Source organism: Perissodus microlepis, chromosome 20 (assembly GCF_051167445.1).
Source record: "Perissodus microlepis isolate ML-2025 ecotype Zambia chromosome 20, ASM5116744v1, whole genome shotgun sequence".
In the NCBI taxonomy this organism is placed as follows: domain Eukaryota; kingdom Metazoa; phylum Chordata; class Actinopteri; order Cichliformes; family Cichlidae; genus Perissodus; species Perissodus microlepis.
Genome location: NC_140480.1, coordinates 30,841,730 through 30,866,563, shown reverse-complemented (window position 1 = coordinate 30,866,563; position 24,834 = coordinate 30,841,730). Strand labels below are relative to the sequence as shown.

General features: G+C 43.7%; 1 protein-coding gene across 5 annotated transcripts in view; it reads right to left on the bottom strand.

Moving 5' to 3' along the window:
* nckap5l (NCK-associated protein 5-like) overlaps positions 1 to 24,834 on the bottom strand; it is a 58,322-nt gene that overhangs the window by 6,524 nt on the left and 26,964 nt on the right. For 3 of the 5 annotated variants that reach the window (XM_084916969.1, XM_084916968.1, XM_084916971.1), the window contains exons 2-9: positions 21,121 to 21,206; positions 8,319 to 8,459; positions 7,005 to 7,073; positions 6,882 to 6,920; positions 6,664 to 6,783; positions 4,080 to 4,172; positions 1,010 to 3,843; positions 51 to 180 (exon numbers count right to left, since the gene is read on the bottom strand). In XM_084916969.1, coding sequence (XP_084773095.1) covers positions 51 to 180; positions 1,010 to 3,843; positions 4,080 to 4,172; positions 6,664 to 6,783; positions 6,882 to 6,920; positions 7,005 to 7,073; positions 8,319 to 8,459 — 3,426 coding nt within the window. In that variant the 5' untranslated portion in view covers positions 21,121 to 21,206. Of the gene's footprint in view, positions 1 to 50; positions 181 to 1,009; positions 3,844 to 4,079; positions 4,173 to 6,663; positions 6,784 to 6,881; positions 6,921 to 7,004; positions 7,074 to 8,318; positions 8,460 to 9,172; positions 9,523 to 21,120; positions 21,207 to 23,745; positions 24,079 to 24,834 lie in introns of those variants that run through there. The other 2 variants (XM_084916970.1, XM_084916972.1) reach the window with 2 other exon arrangements.

Below are 24,834 nucleotides of genomic sequence, written 5' to 3'. Positions count from 1 at the left end.
TTTTAAACTCTGTTAGTCTCTGAACTGCAGATTAATAAGTAAAGAAATACCTTCTCCATGTCGTCGTGACTGGTGGTGTGACTGATGATGTCGCTCTGCTGGGTGAACACCGGCTTCGACGTCTTACAGTCGAACGACAGCCGTCGCTGGGGCACGCTGATCATCTCCTTTCCGTCCACTCTACATTTAGAGTCAGAAACGGCTTTATTGGCCAAGTCTTTGCACACATACAAGGAAGTGGGCTCTAGCTGTACATGGTTTAAACAGCTTGGATTTGTTTTTTTTTAAACCACACACAGGCTGATTAAAAAATAATAATGAAGACGTCTTTGATTCCTTTATTTAGACATTGAAGACGATTTACATAAAAAGCAGCATTCATGTGATATTTGGTGTAGGAGAGGAAGAGCTGTCACTGCTGGAAAACGCTGGGAAAGATTCATGATATATCTCAGTGGAAAGTTTCCTGTTTTCTTCCTGCATTAATTATGGATTTTAAAACGTATTTAATTAATGACCGTCATCAGCATGCAGGAGGACACTTGCACTGTCTGCACTGTGAATTTCATCATTTATTAGGCAGAAGACTGGGCTACCTTTCATTCATTATTCAAGGTATGTGGTATTAATGAAAGTTAATAAATAAAAAGGACAAGGGGAGCTGGTCAGATTATTACTGATTAACTTTTTTTTGAAAGACTAACATTGAATAAAATCTCCCAGCACTCAGTGCAAGTTGTCGTATTTCAGCAGTTTCTTTTTTTAAAGGATGTTTACAGTGATCTTAATCCCTGGATATATATACATATGCAAAAAGCTGCTCCAGGCTGGTGCTTGCGATAAGTATCCAAATGCTACTTGGCTTCTACAGAAAATAATTCTTGAGTTGAGACCAACATCTACAATTGATTTTGCATGTACTAAAAGCGGCTTACATCTCTCCCAGGAAGAAAGAAGAAGTGTACTTTCTTAAAATATTACATCTCTGATGTCCTTTTTGAGTCCTCACCTGTTTAGCAGCTGTTGCATGAAGTTGTCAGAGCGCGCTCCCCTGTACATGACCGCCAGCTGTCCCTGAGCTTGATCCATCACCACCTCACACGAGTGACCCCTGCCTGATCTCTCCACATAGGCCCGCTCCTCCTCCAGGGCTCTCCTCAGCCCCTCAGCCTTCTCCATCAGAGTCGAGATGTTCAGACCTTCCACGCCTTCTTTACACCTGGAGGCCATTTTCACAGAGTCCCTGCCGACCGAGGGAATGTTTATCTTCCACTCCTTCTTCTCCTCCTTTGCTTTAGTGCCGTCAGTCTTGCGGCTCAGCGCGGGGAGCTTGCTCTTCTTCAGGCCGAACCAGCTCGCGATGCCGTTGGAGGCCTTCTGCTTGACCTCTCCGCCCTGCCCTCCTCTGTCCTGCTCCTGAAGTTTCAGCACGTTCTCCTCGATGCCCTTCATCACCTTCTGCTCGATGGCGGATTGCAGGGTCGGGACCGGCAGCGACGGCTTCTCCACCTCAGATGCCGGAGGTCTCGGAGGAGGAGGCGGGAGGCTGTCTCCGTACATTGGATTCTTTTTCCCTTTCCCGCTGATCTTGGTCCTCTCCTCTGACTTGGACGAGTAACGCGGGGCCTCTGCGGACTTGCCCCCTCTGTGGACGGACGGGCCTTGGCAAGGTTTGGACGGTGACTTTGGAGGGATTTTGTTGGGGCTGTTGCTACTGTGAGGAGCGATGCTGGCTTTAACGTTGTAGGCCAGATTCAGGGAGCCAGGACACTTGATGTTGTTGCGTAGTACCTGGGGAGCATCTGTGTTGGGTGACGGCAGGCCCATTTTACTCTTCGGTCCCTCTGGCTTGGTCACACAGAGTTCTTGTTTAACCAGTGCGGGACCAGAAGATTTTACTGGCTGCTCATAGAGCTGAGATGACCCCGGATACTTCAAACCACCACTGCTACCTTTAGGCTTACCATCCGAAGAGTCTGTGAACTTTGAATGTCTCTGTTCCTCTTTGTGGATCTCTGCCGTCTTGCCTCTTTCTTCTCCGTAGGTGCCTTCATTCGCCGCATCGGTGGGCCTGAGGCCGCCTTGTAAATCCTCCGAGCTCCTCAGCTTGCCGAGCGCAGCCAGTCTGTCTTTGAAAGCGTGGTGACTCGAGTCGGCCTGAGATCTCGCCGCCCCAACCGTAGGCCTCTTGGGAATGGACGAGGAGTCACTCCTCCTGGTTGGAGGTGCAGGCGGACCCTGAGTGACCTCAGAGCTCGCTATGTTCACCTCCCTTGTGTGCCCATCCTGCTTCTCTCTGGTTTGTGAGTAGTTAGTTTTGCTCTGAGCTTTGCTGAGGGCAGAGGAGTTGGGTAGGCTGTGATGATTAACCCACACAGGGCTGTCTGAATCCTCTTCATCATCTGATGTAGACTCTGATGTCGATGAGGACGACTGCTTTCGCTGAGGCGCGGGATTCAGGACGCTTTCTGGTAGCGATTTAACAAGCTTCCTCTCACCAGCGTTTGCCTTAGTTTGAGATGGAAGAGTGGTTCTTTTCTCCTGACCCTGGGTTGGTTCCTCCTCTTTAGAGCCAATGGACATGTCACAGACATTTTCATAATGAGGGACCCTCTGAGAAACTTTGGGTGAGGAGGAGGGAGCGCCGATCTTTGAGCCCACAGTGGGTTTAGGTGCAGACAGGCTGCTATAGCTTATTTCCTTAGCGGGTGGGGAGCAGGTGTCTTCGGGCTGTGGAGGGGAAGTTGGTGCCGAGTGTGTGGCGGGGTACGATTCGGACCGGGCGGGTGGAGGAGGGGGCTGCCTGCACCTCTCAGTGGTGGTCGCTCTGCGTGTGGGAACAGGCGAGTGGTAAACCTCGTAGTTATTGGTGCGGCAGGGGATCCTGGAGTTGCGAGTGAGCTGAGGGCTCAGGCGGACAGAAGAGGTGGGAGCCTGCGACTTCTCCCCCATCGAGGGAATCTTTAAGAACTTGAGCAGTTTGGATGGGGAGTTGATGGCAGCGGCTTTAACGTCGCTGAGACAGGAGGGACTGGGGCTGACGGATGCACTGGCTCTTACACAGGAAGCCTCCGGATCTGTGCCGTCTTTCTCAGGGACGGCTGAGGGTTCATCACCAAATGAGAGCGCCAAACCATTGGGAACGCCATCGCTTGTATCCAAGTCACAGTGGGCCTCCTGTGCAGAACTAGGCAGGTGGGAGGTGGCACAGAAACCAGTGAGCTCTTCAGAGGCACTAGCGTTTAGCTCCGAGTTATCCTGCTCCCCTTCCAGATTCTGACTGGCTGCTTCTGCGATGGATGAGTGGGCGGCGGCGCTCGCTGGTTGCTGGTTGGCTTCATTCTTGGTGCTCTGTTTAGACTCTCCCGCTCTGGTCTTACTGTGACATTCACTCATAGCAGCTGCAGGAACTATATGGCTCTGGGTGGCTTTTGAAGGACTACAGACATGGTTGCATGGCTTTGGAGGGCTCTCTGGGCTCCTCTTGCAGTGTAAACAGCAAGTGTTCCCTCCCTCACACTTCACTGCTCCGTCACCATTCACATGCTGGTGTGTGTCTGTGTCCGAGCAGGAGCAGTGGCAGTGTGTGTGGTGGGATTTGCACTGCAGCGGGAGGGGGTCCGCAGAAGCCAAAACAGCCTCTGTGGACATGAGCACCTGGCTGTAGTCGCAGAAAGACAAGCTCGTTGTGGATGGGTGGAACTTGAGGGGGTCCGTCTCCTCCATCTTGCGCAGGACCTCCAGGATGTGTGCTTTCTTCTTGAAGAAGGGAGACAGGGCCTCCATGTTGGCGGCGGGGCCACGAGGGCCCGGCGAGGCATGTTGTGTGCGGTAGCCATTTCCCTGTGGACAGACACAGATTACCATCAGTATACAGTTCACGGAGAGAGCCAAACAGCTTAATTCATCGGGACCTTTGAGTGCATGCGTACAGGAAAGAGTGCGAGGGAGATTAGAAGTGGAGTCTTTTTTTAAAGCACAATAGTTGAAAGCAAAGCAAATGTCAGAGCGGTTCAAACGTCACACGCAGATGGGGATTTTTGTCTGATTCAGAGGCTCTTATGGTTTGTAACAGTCACCTTGGCTTGTGCTTCAGTCTGTGCCGGCTCCACCTGTTTGGCCGAGTCATTGTGCAGCTGTGCATTGTAGTCTGGGAGCGGTCCCGCCTGAACCTGTAACAGGAGATTCATGAGGCAATTATGATGAGACTGTATACGCTACAGGCTATTATATACACAGACGACTGAGAGCTACATTGTCCTGGCATCGGCAGAAACTATTTAGAGTACAGGTGAAAAGAGCGAGCTCCGTACAGGCTCACTGGTGTTGGAAAAAAACGAATAATCAGCAGCTTCAGCGCTGCACTAACACACAGGTTCTTAAAATATACTGAGACATTATTGGATACCTTGCATTAAAAAACCCCAATAAAATATAATCAATTATTAAATTCCGTTATTAAGCAGTTGAAGTAGTTCAAATGAGCGCCGCTGTGACAGTTTGCAAACAAACTGCAAACTGACTGAGTGTGCAGTCCTGCCTGTTAAGGCTGGTAGAGAAAAGAAAGAAAAGAAATCAAAGTAAAGATATAATTTAAGAACCACGCTGAGGAAAGAAGGAAGTGCAGGCAAAGACAAGACGTGTTAGAATGACGAGTGAAAAATTCTAACTTTATTTACTATGGATTTGCAATGTGAGAAGCACTGAGAGGGTGGCAAGTGGGGGATAAATATAGAACAAAGGCAAAGACGTGTGCCTTTTCTTGACGATAATGGAGCTAAAAGCACTCAGCGAGTGGTGTTCAGACCACTAAAAATATACTCCGCAGTAGTGTCTTTCCAGAAATAATGACCTGGGCTTATAAAAAACTAAACTAAACTAAACAATACAAAACTCACTGTGTCTAGTTTTCTAAAGGAACTATTTTCCTTCTATCAAAATAACATCTGCCAACTTTATCGCTGAAGGAAGCGCATTGCTGCTCATCCACCAGCAACAGTGCAACAGGATGTAGGTATCGAGTGCATTTCCCTCAGCTGAGCTGTAATATTAGCTACATGGGTGCTTGTTTTGGTTGGCAAATGGAAACAATAGAAAGAAAAAAGTGTTCACAACAAGGTCTTTTTGATAAATCAGATCATCATAACAAAAAGCATGCATGCTTTTTAACCTCCTAGGACCTGGCGTCCACATATGTGGACATCACATTTTGGGTTATTTAGACTAAAATACTCAATTTTGCTCTACAAGGGCCTGATATCCACTTACCAGGACATTATACTGCTACTGTTCTATCAAAATTTTGAACAAATATGTGTGGCTCTCATCTTTCTTAGAAATAAAAATTAGGTTAAAAAAAAATCTGGTAATTCTTTGTTTTTACATTCATCGGGTCCCAATCAGCCCAAATATCAAAGAGAAATTAACAATGCATGCTGTGGAAGAGTTCGGGTCTTAGGATAAATAAATATATTTTTTGTGCTTTGCTAAACCATCAGCAAAGTGCCATTTAGTTCCATTATATTCAAAAGAAAGCAGACATTAAATCTCCACAAATGGCAAACTAATAAAAACGTACTGGATAAAATCCAGTCCAACTGATAGCCACTTGGGTCCTAGATTCAGGTGTTTGCTTTGTGATTTTACTTCACACACCGTCAATAGTGACACGAACACAGAACCATAACCTTTTCTATGGTTACACGAGGGACATTTGCTTCACTGCAATCTTCTTTTAAGGTGGACCTTTAATGTTTTCCAGGTCTATACTATTATTATTGGACTCTTACACTTCAAGATAATCTTCATTTATCTCATACTGAGCCTTTGGTGCACCTGCTCTCTGAAACGAGCCATTTTATCTCCTCTCCCTTAAGCCAACATTCTCAAACACAAGTTTGAACAATAGGTGGACGTTTAGCCAGAGCCCTGTGCCCGAGATGACCATATCAGGGATAGTATTTCTCACCGACATCATACAGAAAAGAGGAGAAAAAAATGTCTGAAACAGGGAATTACTTGTTGGAATTACTTGTAGATACAATGACCTCATAATTTTCATGTATAAACTGTATATATGAAATGTATACATGACAGAAAATTAGGAACAGTGATGCATTTTAATACTGTGTGTCGTGACAAACACGTAACACAGGAATTATGTATATAGAAACACAATGGAGGGTTTCTGTTACAGTCTTTGGTAAAAATGTCTTTTGTTTTCCAACTGATGCAACAATCTTTACCGCCTAGAAATCCTGCGGCTGTAAAGGTGACTTTAGAGATGGTCCGGCACAAAGACTCAGACCTCTATTTTATGTTTACCAGCAGCTCCAAACACAGCAGGTTATGAGTATAGGAGTGGCTGAAGAAAAAAAGATTTTCTTTAGTGTTCTGCAAGTTCTGCACTGGGAATCTGATGCTTTCATACTGGTGGACTGCAGAGATGACTCTGCACACAGACTCGTGCCTCTAGCTCATTTAATTTGCAATATGCACACCAGCAGAAACAGAACCATCAGTGCCATCACAGCCTACCGGCTAAGCTTTGTGCAGCCTGCAGCAGAAATAAAGTGCAGCTACAGAGATCTCATAAACTCGGTTATTTCTAGTTACGTATTCAGTATTTTTTTGTCTAAATAGAGAAGAAACTGAGTTTGTTACCTGGTAGTGAGCGGTGGGGTGGTTGGGTAGTTTCTGCTGAAAAAGCTCACACAGCGCTCGGTTCTGTCTCTCCAGGTCAAACACCAACATCTTCAGCTTGATGCACTCCTCCCTCAGATCCTGTTCACAGACACAGAGCAGTGAGACACGATGGATGGAGCTGAGTCTATAATCCAAGATAAATCAAACCTAAATATAGATATTTAACTTTAAGTTACCTTTTGATTCAGCAGAGCTTGGACCACATGGTTGGCAACCTGATAGCGTGAGAAAGCATTTACATTTACATTTACGTTTCGTGAGTGACTTTGCAGATTTTATAACTTTCATCGTGGACTCACCTCATCCAAGCATCTCTCGTAAGCTTCTCTCTGACTCTCATTGGCCAGCACGAGAGATGAATTCTCTGCCTGCGAAGCAAATGATGAATAAATCATGTAAACATGAAAAAAACATTCAAAGGTCCCAGTATATGCTTAGTACCCAGCAGACACCAAAACTACCACTGCAGTCCAGTGCAGTAATTTCCCACACATAACATTACAATGCAAAAAAACAGATGCTGTAACATAAAACACAATTTAGATGTTTTCATTATCCAACCAGAAAAACCTGTTAGAAGCAAAGCCTTTAGGAGCCATTTGGCATTTGGTGTAATGAGTTTATTACCAAGACTCAAACAGAAGAGGCCTGAGGAAGTTACTGATTCCAGTCAAGAAACAGTATGCAAGATTAGGCACAATAAAATGTCAATTGGCTGTTTTCACACCGTTTTTTGTGGCTTAAAGTCCCAATGAAAAGCAAATATATATCTTCAAGTTTTAAACGTGTGTCTCTGCGTCCATTCTGCTAATAATGCTCCAGAAACCAAAATATTAGAATTAAATCATTTTGGTCAAACATAGTTAGATTCTTTTATTTGGGAGAAAACAGGAAGTCTGGGTAAAGCCACTGGTTTGTCTGCACTAACACAGGTGCTTTTGCCACATATTACCTTCCCACCCTCAACAATTTATTTTAAAATCCACCCATGTATTCCATTTTCACATGTAAATATGTCACATCGATAAACGTATCAAGGGAAGCTTCCTTCAAGCAGCCTGCTAATCCCCAACAAAAAGATTTTGTTAGCTTTAAGGAGAGCTAGGTGGTGAGTAGCTTCCGCAATTCCAGTCAAAGCTAACCAGCTGCTACCTGTAGAGTTATACTGGAGTATGCAATGTGCTCATCTATCAGCAAGAAAGTGAATAACTGTAACTTTGTCCTTTAGAACATTAGCAAAGAAGTATAAACTTAAATCAATATCAATAAATCATTGCAGTTTCTTTCCTTTGATATCACCACCTTTAGATTTATTTTTACATTTTAAATTTAAATTTGAAGCCTTCACAAAGTCAACATTCAACATCTGGGTTTATGTGGCCAGAGCTGTGCACCCAAAACGACCGCATGAATTGTCTCTTATGGCCCAGATTGTGTGGTCTAAAATAATACCAACATCAATGACAATTTATTGCTTGCAGTTGCTTTTGTATGTAAGAAATCTCCACAGAACTAACGGGAAACAGCAGACAAACGTGTGTCGCTGCCACTGGTGGAGGTGGTTTGAGTTGTCAATGATCCAAAAGAGGACGGCGAGTCTTTCGCTCCCTCACCTCCAGCTCTCTCAGTCGGTCCATGAGCTCGCTGCTGTTGTCCTCCAGGTAAGACTCCACGTCTCCCTCCTCGCCTTCCTCGTCCGAACCGAAATCCTCGTCGCACATTCTCTGTTCTGTCTCATCAGACATTGTTTTCATCTGCAAGAAATGAAGGTTGTTACCACATTACGATTAATCTGAAAGCATGAGGCCAAAAACGTCAGTCGCTCGGTGGGGCGTCTACATACGGTTCATCTTATTTGTGGAGAAATCACACAGTGTAGACCAAAATAAGTCCTAATGAGGCACCAGCAAGATTGAGCCCATCCTTCTGTGCTTTCAGAAATTGCTTTCAGAGATTTACATGTATTTTTTTTAAACTAAAGAGTCGTGAAGCACTTCTTTCGACTAACAATCCAAACACAGACCAACTCAACAACTTCTGCCCAGCAATAAATACTAAAAATAACCCTTATCGTCCGATTTGTTGTATGTATGGTGAATAAAAAGGAAACAAAAGAAGAAACCATGAAATTGTCACGTCTGACACGCTGCTGTTAATCAATCAGTCATTTCATGTTATCTCAGTTCCTGCTGCCTGCGTCTTATTTGTGCTGTTGCTGTAAACTCCACCCATCTGGCTCTCCAAGCAAACCAAAACAAACACCGGGGATACCAGTAAACTGCACCGAGGCCTGTTTTACATCAGACCCTGTTTTCATCTCCAGGAGTGACGTTAACGTTATTACCACCATTAAACTCTGTCTGTACTCTGACAGCAGCAGCGTCTCGTTTCAACACCACTTCAGAGTGAAGCCCTCTACACTCCACGCGTGAGCAGCCTGTTACTGCCTCCGCATCACAGTACCTACTACATATTGAGGATCGCTCCACAAATACATTAATCCATGGATCCTGCGTTGTTTCAGACACTCTGGACAGAGATAAGCCTTTGTGTCCATATTGCACTGCTTCAGTAAATCCACAGATCGACGTGCAGCTCCACGCTGAGCAAACCGGCTGCCCGAGTCTGCGAGCATGGCACACTGCGGGGCATATGGCTGAGCACCAGTCCATCAGGCACGGCTCCAGGTGTGTCTCAGAGTACAGAGAGAGAGAGACACAGGAAGTAGGTGTGAAAAAGTGGACCCAGATCCAAAAGCCACATCTTAAAGAGTCATTAGAGCGGATGAAACAAGGCTGATTCTGTGGCTGGAGGCCAATCAGGACCTGGCACACTTTCCTGTCTTCCTGACACGGACAGGTGACACACAAACAAACCGCCGTGTGCACTTAACGCATGCAGAGAGGCTCTAATATTCAGGGCACAGTGTCCAACCTCAGTTCTGTTTCCTGAAACATATTTTGAGCCTGAAAACCTGAAGTTGGCATGTAAGGTCGTATTATTTGAAATCTTTCTTTATTATTCAACCAAAACAGCTCAGGTAATATTCACTGTCAAGTGCAGTCCATCTGCACTCGAAAAGCTATCCACACCACTTCATCCTCACTGTTATACAGGGTGACGCCTTTGCTCTCTACCATCAGCCCTATATACACCCTCCTGCTGCCATAAATACTCACCAGAGAAACAAATCTGGATTAATCCAAGGCTGAAAATAGTCCCAAAGAAACACACGATTTACTCCTGATGACTATGGTTAGGTAAAAGCTATGTCCTTCCACTCCTTTATTAGTGTTTTTAACACAAAGTTACACCTGGCCTGATTCTTCCTTTTAAATCAGTTTTCAATATATATATATATACTATATATACTAACTTATTGGAAGTTACATTTCTACTTTTTAATGCGCGGGTACAATACACAATCTGTTCTTTTCCAATTATTCTAAATATTCTTGACTATTTAAACACTTATCTGTACTTTAATTTCAATAACTGTACAGTACTGTGTTTTGGTAACTATTGTCCATGATGTAAATATGTAAAAAAAAATGTGTGTGTTTCTGTTCTATGTCCTGTGTCCTGTTCTGTTTGTATATGTGTTTTTTTTGCTGCTGTTACAACCAAATTTCCCCGTGTGGGACAATTAAAAGGATTATTCTATTCTATTCTATTCTTGTTTTGGTTGCTAAATGCAGCAGAGTATCACCAACTAGCTGATAAAGTGACAACTGCCATTTTTTGAAAAAACAAAACAAAACACCTGTTAAATCTAAACTGCAACGTCGAGGGCTGAGAAATGAAGCCAGTGCAAGAGTGCAAATGCAGTTCCTCTCATGGCCACTTGACTGGACCTCAGACTTGAGTCCCAGTCCTCAGACTTCCACCGTAGCCTCCATCCTCTATCCAGACCTCTGCAAACTAACACGGCAGTGGCCAAAATCTGAAGTTTGAGACTAGGATTCACCATCTATGGCCTGCTGAGGTAATACAACGATAATGATTAGCCTAAGCTAATGATGAAAGTATTGCGAAGCTTATAAATTTTAAGGTTTAACAACTAGTGTTGGTGGCGACATTCCCAGAAAAGCCATCATAGAAGCAAACAGAACATTTTCTTCTGCTGCTATCGAAACCCGAGTTGATGCTCATTATAAAGTAGCCACAGGAAATGTGAGGTGCTCGTCAGCAGTGAGCTTACAGCTATCAGTGAATCAGTTTGAGATTTTTGCATTAGTAACAGTCAGAGAAGGAGCCACAGTGAGCTGTTAGATGAAGAGCTCCAGGCGACTGCTGCACGCCTCCAGCTTCGCAGCACTGCGCCCTCCTGTTGACAGACTCATGCCGAGCGCAGCATCGTCAAAAAGTGACGGAAAGAGAAAAATTATTACCAAACTTCTTTATTAAAGTGAAAATAATTTAACTTTAGACACCTGCAGCATGAAACTGGGTTTGCTGTTCCCACCAATTTCCTTGTTTGTGACGAGTAAAAAAAAAAAGGACGTGGATGGGGTGTAACTTTTTAGTTTTTAAACTTAAAGAGAGGGTATCCCTTTTAATATTCTATAAAATGTGTGTTTGTCACTACAATATTAACAAGAGAAAAATGGGGGACTTTTATTTTGGAAGAAAATGCTATAAAACTCCAGTTGGTTGCTGTAAAGCTGGATTGGTTATGAGTGACAAACAGTGCTCTGGTTTGCAGCAGAGAAACTCATGCAACATAAAGGAAACAGCAAAGGTCAGCAGTTTAGAGAAATTTAAGCTGCTATATCAACAACTTCTATTTGTATAAAAGTTTCCCACTTAACCACAAACTGAGGTCGAGTGAGTTAATGTGGCTGAAAAGATACAAAAACGACCGTTTGTCTCTCTTTCACTTCTTTCATTATATTTGGTTTGACACTTGTCGGGAAGCTTTTACTACACTTACACTAACACGTCGTTATGTTGTCAACTCAGTTATTTTTATTATTGCACTTCATTCGTCTCTTGTCAGCTTCACGTCACACACACAGTGTGTGTGAGGAGCAGCAAAAGGAGGTGCACTCAGACGGAGAGCCGGTAAACAGCAGCAGCATGCAATAATGACCTACACAGAGCTTAAAGGAGACTAGTCTGAAGAATTTAAAGTGATTAACATGAACCTCTAAATACCATCCATCTAGCCCATAAGCAGAGAAGCCCAGTAACTTCCTCCAGTTCCTGTAGCCTCCGCCCAGTAGGACACGCCTGCAACACCTCACCCAGGAGGTGCCCAGGAGATGCTTGAACCACCTCAGATTGCTGGTTTCTATATTAAGGAGTAGTGGCCCTACTGTGAGTCCCTAACAAATGACTTAACTCCTCACCTCATCTCTAAGGATGAAGCCCACCGACCTTCAGGGAAAGCTAAAATTCGCCGTTTGTATCAGCGATTTTTCTGGTCATCGCTCGGAGTTCGAGGCCATAGGTGAGGTTAGAGAGGTAGACTGACCTTTAAATCAACAGCTTTACTTTCACACACACCTCTCTGGACAAGCAGACTGGTATAGCCATCTTCTCTTCCTCCCTAACTCATGAAAAAGATACTTAAACTCCTCGATGTGGTGCAGCAAAGCATCCCTGAGCCGGAGTAGCCACTCCACCCTTTCCTAGCTGAGAACAATGGCCTCAGACTTGAAGGTGGTCGTAGGAAAAAGCTGTAACGCTACATTATAAAATAAACGATGAGAAGCCGAAGTCATTTAAAAACAAACAAACAAACACACTGAGAATCTGTGAGCTGTTTCACAAACGTGTCATCATGTTACTGACGGATTAGAGCCGTATATTAAGACATTGCAGAGATGTTTGTGGACACCAACTCCAATGTCAAGTGCCAAAAAATGCATCATTTTAATGTCACGTTATTGGCCCAAGTATTGAAGTACAACAAGCCTTAAATATGAACCCAACAAATGCACAGAGAATTAAAAGCACTGATTGGAAATGTTCAGTAGCTTCTAATAGTTTAAAAACATAAAAAATAAAAACTCAGCAGAGACCCACCAGGCCTCGTGTAACAGGAGCTGTTTGCAAAGCGTTTACGGGAAGATTATCGAACATCGCTGGGCTGTGAACGCCGACTGACAAACCTGAGCAGCACCATCCAAAGTGTAGGCTGCTTATTGAGCCGCGATCGACTCCACGCGGGCGAATCTACACGTATAATGGAGGGATGATCAATGAACCCCATCTAAGAACGGAAGCAGATATTAGTATCGTTCCTGCATCCAAGGTCAAACGGATGGCTGAGTGGTTATAAATACCAGATCTTCTCTTCACTAATGCACATCAAAGCTCCGGGCAGCAGGATGGAGAAGCATGCACACATCCCTCTGTGTGTGTGTTTGCGAACATTCACATGGAAATTACAGCGTGCACCAAAAGACAACAAAAGTGATTCTAAATATAACAGGAAAATGTGGTTTTGCCTTGGCTGCTGTGGTTTTTCTTTTGAAGTGCACAGATAACGTCACAAGCCTCTCTGGAAAAAAAATGAAAAAAAAAGCGAAGAAGCATCTGTTAGAACGAGTTACGCTCATTTTTCTTTTCTTTTTTTTTTTTACAAATTTACAGTATTCAGCTTCTTGGGACATAAAACAGCAAATCTTCACATCGACAAGCAGCCAGGCTGAGGTCCGAATAATTGATTTTTCCTCAGCAAATATATTGTGTGTCTATTGACTAATCGGCTATAGACTGTACAGAGAGGTTATTTACCATAAAGCTAAACACAGAAGCAGCTTTTCCCTAAATGCTGTGCAAAAGTCTCAACCCACCTTCCATTTCATCACATTTTCCTAAGATAATGGGAAACAGGTGCAGCGACTTATTGAAATATGTGCAAACATACATGGAACTATAGTGTTTAAGGTTTGTACAGTTCTAACAAGCCTAAAAGTCAATATTCAGCACAGTCTGACCTCTTTTAGGCAGTTTTCTTATACTTTAAATAGTCTTCAGAAATAGTTTCCAGGCTTTTTTAAAAGACATTCAAAGCTTTTCTTTGCTTTTATGCCTGCTTTTGTTCAGTGCTCTGTCAGGATGATCCCACACTGCTTCAGTAATGTTGAGGTCCGGGCTCTGGGGAGGCCAATCCACGACTGACAGTCATCCACTGTGTGCTCTTCTATCCATGTTATTGCCAATAAGACACTTTTTCAAATGTTATTGCATGGTGTAACAAAGTCTGAGGGAGCTTTTACTTTTCTCTATTCACAAATTAGAAAAACAACAACAAGTAGAAGAACGGTGTTGGGGATTTAGACAGAATCTCTAACACCTCTAGTTGGCATGCATCCCCACGGCTGTAGACGCTGTTGTAGCTCTGTAACTGTAACCTGGATCCACTGTTACAATGGTAGATTCTCATATTAGACATGAAGAAACTTGAATTCTGCTCTAACGCTAATGCCGGTTCAAAATACACGATATCAGCCCATCTAATCTGGACCACATAGGGCGTCTGAGACTGGAACAAAAAGTTTATCGTCTCATCTTGCACACTGTGTCACAATGGACAAAAAAAATGATGCTGCAACTGATACGCCTCATATAGTGTGACAAAACAAAAAAACCACAAAGTCTTTCCACAACAGCTCACTCACTGTCGTGACGCTGACCGCTTTTTCTGTGTACGACTGCAAACATCACAAAAGCAGAAGGTGGCTGGTGTAGATGTAGTTTGATGCAGCTATGAAACTAAATTGACCACTGATGTCAGACACGCTGCGTCAGCTGCCATTATCTGTTTACATTCTTTGTTTTTAAAAAAGAAGCAAACTTTAACTCTTTTTCCCCATAAAGACGAAATTTGACGACCTTTATATTCAATACACATGTGGTCTGATGAACTTCAGAATAAGTTCTGGGATTTTCCAGTTTAGCCCCAGTAAACTGTACAGGCAGAGATAACCCTCTCTAATAATCGCAGTCATTTTGTTCTGGAAGCAGGCCTGAAATCTGATAAACTATTCAGCTCAGAAAAGAGAAACAACATTTTACCCCTGGCAGGCATCCAAGGTGGAAAATAGTTAAACTATCAGCCATCATTTAATGACAATTTGGCTTCTATTTTTTTTTTTAATTTCTGCACTTTTAATCAATGACTAGCAAATAAACAAAATCCCAGCATTTTGGCTAATGTGTTCACGTCATTTAAAAAGTATTCTTACTAACAGACCTCTTAATGCAGTTTTTGAACACACTCAAAAATATCTGGACTACAAAGCGGGATCATATTTCTCCCACATTAGCTTCCCTTCCTTGGCTCCCTGTTAAGAATTGAATTTAAAATCCTTCTTCTCACATACAAAGTCCTGAAGGATCAAACCTCCATCACATCTTAAAAACCTTTTAGTATCATGTTATCCCGGCAGAGTGCTTCGCTCACAGACTGCAGGCTTACTTGCGGTTCTTAGAGTTTCTAAAAGTAGAATGGGAGGCAGAGCCTCCAGCTTTCAGGCTCCTCTCCCGTGGAACCAGTTTGGGAGACAGAAACACTCTCTGCTTTAAAGATCAGATTTAAAACTTCCCTTTTTGATAAAACTTGTAGTTAGACCAGGATCAGAAGCATTTCTTAGTTATGCTGCTATAGGATAAAGCTGCTGGGGGGTTTCCCATGATGCCCATTTTCTCTCCACTCCCCTTTCTTTTCACTATTAATGTCTTTAAACACCATCACTCCATGATGCTAACTTTTGGCTTCTTGTTTGTCTTTTCTCCCTTTCTCTCTATGGTTTACATTTTTCTTCCTTCTTGCCAAGTTTTCTTTCTCATATTGTAGGCATTTACTGTACAATATTAAGGGGGTTTCAGCACGACTACACAAAAACTACTAAAGCCAAAAGGTGGGCAAAGGAAGAATTCGTTACATTTTGAACCAGATCTGCAGCACTGACCTTGGCAGATGATGCACTCACCGACTGCTTTTCTGCTTCATTCATCTGCAGATAAATTGTTTCATCTGCAAAGTGTCTCAAAACTGTGAAATATTTCAGCTGTAGCTGCCTCGTTTTGTCCAGCTAACAATCCATAAACCAAAGAAATGCAGTTAGCAGATCATCAATGAAAAGGAAAAGCATCAAAAGCTTCGCTGCTATTCATTTTCAGTCTCGGTGTTGATTTATATCGAAAGTAAGCCACATATTCATTGCCCTGTTGTTGGTACTACAGAGATAAACTTGCTGTAACATCTTTGGGAAACACAGAGAGGGGGAGGTGAACTAACAGACAGGGAGTGAGGGAAGGAGGGAGTGAGGGAGGGAGGCTACTTCTGGCTGCTTTCTGAACTGCGGTATTGTCACGATGGGGGTGGTATAAGAGGCTGTGACTGGCCTGAAAGTGCACACAGAGGCTCATTGACAGGGTGGAGGAGAGGAGGCTCGGTGGGTCCCGGCGGGGCTGCAGCAGTGCCAGCAAGCTCCTTCCACAGACTCACAGCCGCTGGTGCTGTCAGAGAGAAACCACGAGGGGAAAGCAAACGGAGTCGATGCTGCTGCTCTGCTCAGCTCTTTTTTTTTTAATCCACCTACTACTGAGCGAGGCAATATTCTGAGCACATTTTTATTCATCACTGAGAGCAACTGACGATAAAAACAAATGTCCTTGCGACGGCATATTCTGATAGGATAGTGATGCGACAAGGTCGATCAGGCTGTTCACATCTGAACAGCCTGATCGCTGAATTTATTCTCAGGTGCAAGAAAAAGACTTAAAGGGATATTCCACTGATTTAAACATGTATTTAACCATCACAGTGGGGAAACTACACAGACTGAGAAATTTAAAAATAATAGAGTTATATCAGCTTCGGGTTGAGATTTTAATTTAGCCATTAGCCCTGTAAGGTAGGGATCATACTCTGCTGCGGACACCGTGGATGAGAAGTCAAGCCTGCTGTAGTCGACCGCAGTGCAGCATTTCTGTGGATGACTCTGTGGAGTCACACATGTCAGCACAGAGCCTCAGTCCTACCCTTCACCAAGATCCGAGCATACTTGTGCACGTCTAAAACACTTTTATGGTCTAATTATTCTTGCATCCCTTCACAGGCTTCCAGTGAAATTCACAATCAACTTTTAAATTCTGTTACCAACATATAAAGCTCTACATGGACAGGCCTTTACCAGAACAGCCGGCCTCGCCAGTCCTCTGATGTGTGCATGTCGGGATGAATGCCTGACTGTATGGTCGATTGTGCCTAAATTTTCAGAACCACTTTGTTACTCTGTGTTCTGAAAAGTGCTACACAAAAAAAGTTGTTATTATTATTATCTGCAATAAAAATGTGCTTCTTTGCTTTTTGTAAATTGCCACGTCCTGATAATCAGGCGATAAACTTAAATTAAAAATTAAACTCTCTGATGCTAAACAGTTTACAAAAAAGAAATCTTTTGCCAAAACACAGAATTACAGTTATGATTGGTTCTCAGCATCCTTCAGCTGGAGGTCTGCCATTTGACAAGAGGCGGCATCCACACTTTCACTCAGTGTGTGTATCTTAATGGAGGATCCACCACATTAAAGGTGCTTTTAAATGAAGTAGACTTATGTGGAAAAGAGTTAAAAGTCCCCCCAACACCAAGTCTGCACCAGTGTGAACTCATAACGCATCCCACCCACTATCCAAACCTTCTGTTTACCAGGGCCAGCCAATCAAAAGGACGGGCTCTAAGAGATAATGAACTGAGAGGCTACACCAGTATAACATAAATAAGGAACTGCACTGGGAATCCCAACAAGCTTATCAGGCATCAGAAACAGATACTGTTTGAAATAATCGGTCAAAGTATCAACAGGTTAACCGATAACAAAAATAACTGTTAGGAGAAGGATGTGATGAGTTGCAGTGAATGTAATATTCACTCGTTCCTTTATGCATGAGCAGTAACAAACATCACAGTCACTGTGCACAATATTTGCATTGAGTGGGCAATAAAATCCATTCCTGTGGAACCAGTTTGGACTCGTGGGACAGAAACTCTCTCTTCGACTCTCACGTTCAGCTTCAAACTTTCGTTTTGGTAAAGCTCACGAACGGGACTGGATCAGGTGACCCAGAACAAATCCTTAGTTACCCTGCGACATGCTCAGGCTGCTGCAGGACTTCCACGATGCACTGAGAAGCTTTCTATGCATCTGTTATTTCCGATTTTATCATCTTTGCATCTTCATGCTCCCTGCACCTTTCAACTCTGGAGCTGTATGTTTCTGATCTACTCCAACCGATAAGACTAGTGCAATTCATCATGGCCTCCAACCATGCATGTCACTGTATCCTACATGATAACTGGACAAATATGTCCAATACCAATAATATCACAATAACCTGTTAAAATCATCCATAAATTTATTTTTGTTTATTTTTAAAACAGTACTGGCAACTTTAACTTGTATGAAGACATATTCCTGCAGAACTCAGATCAGAAAGCTCCAAATCACAGGGCACCGTAACACCATCTCAGAGGAACCGACGTTAGCCCGAACGCTGGGTAAGCAGAGGAGCAGCGGGAAGAGGAGACAACAAAATCGTAATTAAATGAAGAATTAAATTAAGAATAAAATCTCCAACAGTCTCCAGAGCGTCACTCAACAACATAACAGCAGCCTGACTGCACCTGCATGAGTGACTCGGTCTAACTGAGCTGAAGTGTTGTGGGAAAGTGAGTCTCTCCAACTGCAAGATAGGATCCAGCCAAAAGAGAAGAGAGCCAATATAAACCACAAAATGTGGCCTAAACTGTGCTGCTGCTGCTGCTGCACGAATTCAAACCAAAATTATCATCGATACCTTTATATACTTCTGTACTTCCAACCAGATTATCGAGATAATCAAATTAAAACAATCATCTGTCATTTTGCTCTTTTTCTTCTTTTTATCTGAAGTCAGGTCACAGTGGCAGCAGCTAAACTGGGTATTCCACACATAGCTACACTTTCCAGTTTCTCCTGTGGGATCCCGAGTTTCTCCCAGGCCAGATGAGGCACATAATCTCTCCAGTGGGTTCTGGATCTACTCTGAAGTCTCCTCCTAGTATGGCATGCCTGAAAAACCTTCAGGTAGACATCCAGGAATCCTTTGGACAGGAAGGAACAGCGACTCTACTCAGAGCTCCACCTAGGTGTCTGAGCCCAGGCACCCTGCAGGGAAACCCATTTGACCTCGTTCTTTTGGTCGGCGCACAGCTCACAGGGCTGGCTGAGGCAGATTTGCCTTAACGTGAACCAAGACGACTGAAAGAGACTTTGGTCATCAAGAAAATTAAACCCTGCTGGGAAACGTTTTAGCTTCGAGGAGTCTGGAGAGGAAGTTCAACAAATGCACGAAGTTGCAAAAGCTGAGGCAGTATGAGGAGGATTTTTTTTTAAAAGGAGCAGCCCCAGCTGAGACCAAAGGTTGTCTTCACTGGCTCTGTCTGAGGTTTCTTCCTGTTAACAGGTTTTCTCCCCGTTGCCACCGACAGCTGCCTCGGTGTTATTCTACACTACTTTAAGGTTTTGGCCTTGCTGTGTAAATTCCTAAAATAAACCAAAAAAAAGTCTTGGTTGTTTTTTATGTCTATAGAAATAAGGAAGCAAACAAGAGGACACGAGCAAGGATGCACGCATAAAGAAGGGATGAAAAAAAAGAGCAAACAGATAAGATGAAGGTCAAAGTGAGCACAAAGTGTTTTGTTTTTGTAAATGCACCCTTCTGGAAAACACAGCCACTCAATCAGACATCGCTAAGTGTAAACAAAGGGCAGCGAGGCGCCGCGTTCGCAGCTAAAAGCTCCAATCAGTGAAGAAAACAGGCAGGATCATGTGTTAGCCTCTGAGCCAAGCGGGCATGTGGTGCTTTTGTTCCTCCTAAAATGACTCAAGCGGATACCTGCGTATGAAAAATGTGAGCTGCGGGGACACTGCTGCACATTCATCAGCAAACAAATAAAGTGCAACTTGACACCAGAGGAATACTAACATGTCTTCTGCTGAAAATAAATAGCTGTGGTGTCCTTTAAACAAATCAGCCAGCAGCGACTGCTGCAAAGGACGGATTAACTTTTCATGGGTGTAAAGCATTGACACAGAAACTACCAACAAGCCTGATGACTAACAAGCAGGGAGACGGAGGAAATGAAACAGAGAAGTAGGACCGAAACCGAGTCACAGATACATTTTTTTAAAGCTCAGACAATAAAAGAACTGAAGCAAAGGACAGAAAGGAAAGTTAATCTGCAGATACATTCATAATCGCCTATTTTTTAATTGAAGATGCAGAACTTTCTTTGTGTTTGCTCCTTCTTAAATGTGAGCATGTGCTATAAAATCTATTTAGGGTTATATAATTAATATTTACATATAGAGTATACACATATAGGTTTGAGACTTAGTGATTAGTAACATTTTCATATCAATAGTGTGTGAAATTTTGGTTAAACACTGCAAAAAACCTCATTTCCTCACTTATCTGGTTAATGAGGCACACGGATGGTTACAGCTCCTTAAACGTGAGGATGTGGTGCTATTCTCCTTATATTAGATTTACAGTTACTATATGTGGAACAGTTTGTGGTTTGGTTTTGAGATTTTGTGCACGAAACACCAAAACAATAAATCATTAATTCAACGGGCAGCAAATTAATACCGAGCAGAAGCTTTTCAGCTCATTTAAAAACAAATATGAACATAACAGTTTAGATTGGCTTTCATTGCATGACATCTAAATAAACAGAATTAATGCCAGCTGAGTTTTCATTTAAATTTGTTATATGACTATTTTGCATCTTTATTCCGATACTTCCTGCCACGTTGCTAGCCGATTTGAATACGCGCTCCGACGCCATCGTAGGATTGGACACGTGCCAAGGAGTTGGAGGGAAACATTAACAGTGAGTCACATTTTCCCTTTTCCCCCCTTTTTTCTTTCACAGTAACATCTTCACAATAATGTGCTGTGTGTCTGAGAAAATTGCTAAACTAGCACAGTCTAATCTGAGTAGTCTAACACAGGGTTAACCCAGCTGTGTACTCTGGGATTCTGAGTGAGTATGAGATTTAAATTTAATGGTACACATCAAAGGGTCTGATTATTAGTGAGGAAGTAAAACAGATGCTTTCTTGTGTGAAGGAAACTGTAATCAACTAAACTGTGGGTGTCACGCTGCAAGTGTGCATTCAAAAGTGCCTTTATTTGACATTGTATAACTAAAAGAATAACTGGCGACATTTAAGACGACATCCGGGCTATTTTCTGCAAATATGAATGAGCGTGTGCCTTGGAATTTCTCATTTTATATGTGACATTTTATAAGCTCAACAATGAATCAATTTGTACACAAAATAGTAAATAATTATTATTAGCCTTCAGGAAAAGAAAAAAAATCATAACATTATGAATCATGTACTCACCTGCGGGGTCAGCTCTTGTAATGATCCTTGAAGAGGAGTCAGTCTCCCGTCAGGCACCTCTGTCTCCCAACAACAAAACCACGGAGCTGAGGGCGAGAAAACCGGGACATGTTTTAAAACACAACAGCACCAAGGCTGAAAATCTCCTCGGCACAATGCATGAGCGGACTCCCAGGAGGACACGGAGAAGGATATCTGAATCTTGGATTAGATTGCGGTATTTTATGGAGAACATCAAGTCTCTGTATTTCTCTCATTTCATAATTTGATACACATTTGTGAAGATATGAAAAGAAAGGTGCAGTTTTAACCCCCCATCAAACAATGGGGAAGAATCCTGGATTCAGATCGAGCCTTTTTTGGAATAATCCTGCTAACAAAGACGAACCAACCAATCACAGAGGCTCCTCGGTGGAGGTAATAAACCCCCGGCCTCATCTTTCCCCCTCCCATCCTCCTCCTCCTCTCTGCATCTTAAATCATAAGAAGAAACCGCAAAATCTGCCCGTGTGTAACCAGATCTCAAAAAGTTTGATAGCCGGAGTTTAAGATGGGGTTTGAGGCCAATGTCACCTCTGCGGGGAAAGGCCGCAGCCTTCCTTGGTTCCACAAGCGAACAGGAAACCGAGAGGAGAGGAAGATGCTCCATTTGCCCTCGGGAGACACCGGCACTCGGCAGACGCCAGCCATGCAAAGACCACAAGCCCCCGCTCCTCTATCTCGCCCTCTTTCTTCAATCTCGTCTTTCCTTTCATCTCTGAGTCATTGTAAAGTGTAATGAAAGAAAGATGGATGAATAATTCAGTAGACAGCATTTAAGAACTCCCCTTTTATGTCTTTCTGAGAATGCAGGACAGTGCCACACAAAGATTTCCTTTAAAGTTTCAGCCTAATGTGGGATTCCCCCATTAATCGAGCTCCCCGTTAATTACGCTCGCTTTCTACAAAGGTTTACAGCGTAAGTGGGGCGCCGCGTCTGCAGTAGGGTCTCCTCAGCCAGCGTTTTTTTTTGTCTCGTCAACACAGATATGTTTGGGCGCCGAACTGCAGTATTAACTCTTCATTTCCAAACGTGCTCTTTAAGGTAACGGGGCCTGATCCTGTTAGATCTTGTCAAACTGAAATGGGATTAGAGGTGTTGAGCATCTGCCCACTCAATCTGGGGTTTTAATAGAGCAAGAGCAGATCCGCCGTTCTGGCCTCGGTATGCCAGGTGCTGAGAAACGGAGACCACAAAGTGGCCAGCAGATCGAAAAAAAGCCCAAAACAAGACTCTTACTTTCAAATCCATTTTTTTTTTGAAGGTGGGATGATAAAAAATTTGAAATATTCAAGGAGGCAAATTTAGGCTTTCAAAGTGGTTTGGTGGGATGCTGGGGATGAGGATGAGGAGATTCATGGAATGAGGGCAGGGATAGGGGGAGAAAATTCAAAGGCGACTCAGCCAAAGCAGAGTGAAGAAATGCACAAAAGCTTCTTAAATCATGTCAGTCTCACTCTTGGGGATAGGCAAGGCCACCCGAGGATACGTCAAACACCACCCTTTCCATCTGCCAATCTGTAAAGGCAAAGACTGAAGTTCTCGCTGTGTAACCAAAGTGTGTAGGCGGGATATGTAAACAATGTGACAAAAACCTCAATCCTCACACGCTGGAATTAAGCAAGACTCGGGAATGGCTGAATCTCTCCTAAAAAATGTAGGCCAGAGTCGTTTTTTTTCCTCATTTTCTGCAGACGCACAGTGGTCGGTATCATTAATACAGATGCAGATAAATATCAAAGTGGAATAGAGACGTGTGTGAGACAGAATCAGGCTGGCGGGTTCCCTCGGCACTGCTTCCTGTCTGATGTTTGGCTACATGAACCGAGACGAATCGCACACAAGCAATATTTGGGATGAGGAGCGAGAGGAGGTGGGGGAAGGGATGGATGAGGAGAAGGAGGAGGAGGAGGAGGAGGAGGAGGAGGAGGAGGAGGAGGAGGGGAGCTCCCTTCCCAAAAGAGGTCTAAGAGATTGGAAGTGAGCCATGCAGGTCTGAGAGCAATCACACAAAACGCAGGGATCCTTCTTAAATCTGTGCCAGCCAACCTCCACACCCATGGAGGAAGCACATCAAGGGTCCCTTCATCCTCCTGATATCACACATTCAGGCAGCATTCAGGCAGCACACCATCCACCACCTCCACCCACCCTCGTGCACGTTTGGCAGATTTATGGCACTTTGTTAGCGGGAACCAAAACAGGATTTGGAGCTGGTTCAGCCAAACATTTAAATAAAAAGGACACAGAGTGTTAACAGTGCTCAGCCTGCTGCTGTCATAAAATGTAAGCTAACCCACGGATATTAATGCTAACCTAAACAACTCACACACACATATGCACACAGGGAAATCAGCCCTCCTTTAGCAGTCATCTCGTGCCTATTCACGTCAAGTCAACACCACAAAACACGAGTCCCCTCGCTGTCATTTCAGGGAGAAAAATCTGCTTCACTTGGACACAGAAACAACATCCCAACAGGCAGACAGAGCGCCGGGCGCTGAAGACCATGGCAGCTGTAAAAACTGCATCACCAATACAAATTTACCCCCTCCTCCCAAAGTACACATTTTGGGTCATCTCACCTTTCTCCTTCTGCCTTTTCTGTCATCCAGTCATCTGAGAGCTCCTCACACCAGAATGAAACGTAAGGCACGAGAAGCAAAGAGAGTAAAAAAGACATGAAAGGAGGCCACAACCTTACATTTCTGCTTTCCGGCCGCCGAGGAGATTACGTCCCCCCCCCTCCCGCACTACCTCCTGTTAAAAGCGCCGTCACTTTGCGAGCGTGGCGAGGAAGCCGGTTTCCTCTATGCTACAGCTAGAAAAGGCCTGTCCTTGGGCATGAGCATTGTGTATGTGTCTGTGCTGTCTGCAGAGGCTGCCATGCCTCCCATTGTTCCAGGGCGAGTGAGGCAGGCTTCCTACCCCAACAGACCCTGCCTACTACAACAGCTGTGGACCAGCCCCCACCTCCCAGTTGCTCTCCTTCTCCCCTCCTCCTCCACCTCTTACAACTCCTGCCTGTGCTGCTGCTGCTGCTAAACATTAACCCCACAGCTGCCGGCTTGTGTCATAAAGAGGAGGAGAAGGGGGAGTTGTTTTCACAGGAGACCCTACCTTGTACGGACAAAGGGACGTAACAGGGAGAGGATATCCGACATCCCGGCCGAACTGACAGCAGCTCTGCACAGAGCCATTAAGTGCCCTAGAAAGAAAACAGGCTCTGCACTAAGAGGATTGTCCTTCTCTTTCACATTGGCAGTACGTGTTGGACAGAGTCCTGTGCAACGGCACAGAAGAAAGAAAAGTCACTGGAAATCAGAAGGAATCAGGAGGCCCCAGCTTATGATTACTTTCATTAGAAATTATAGTCTCAATTATTCTCTGCTGTGGCTTAGAGAAAATGGAGCAAACACAGCAACCCAGAGTTAACAGAGCCCAAATTATGTGCTGAGATGAGGTGACGGGAGGTTTTTTTATCTCTACATATTGTATCTAAAAGATGGACTTCTGCTATTCGAATGCAGCTCGTTTCTGGACTTCAAATTTTCAAGCCTTTAAAGTTAGAGCAGCAAGAATTGACTGCAGTTAGTTGAAAGGATGTGTACTATGTTACCAGTTCCTATCAAGCTTGTTTAAACATACAGGTGCAACAATCAGACACATCTGCA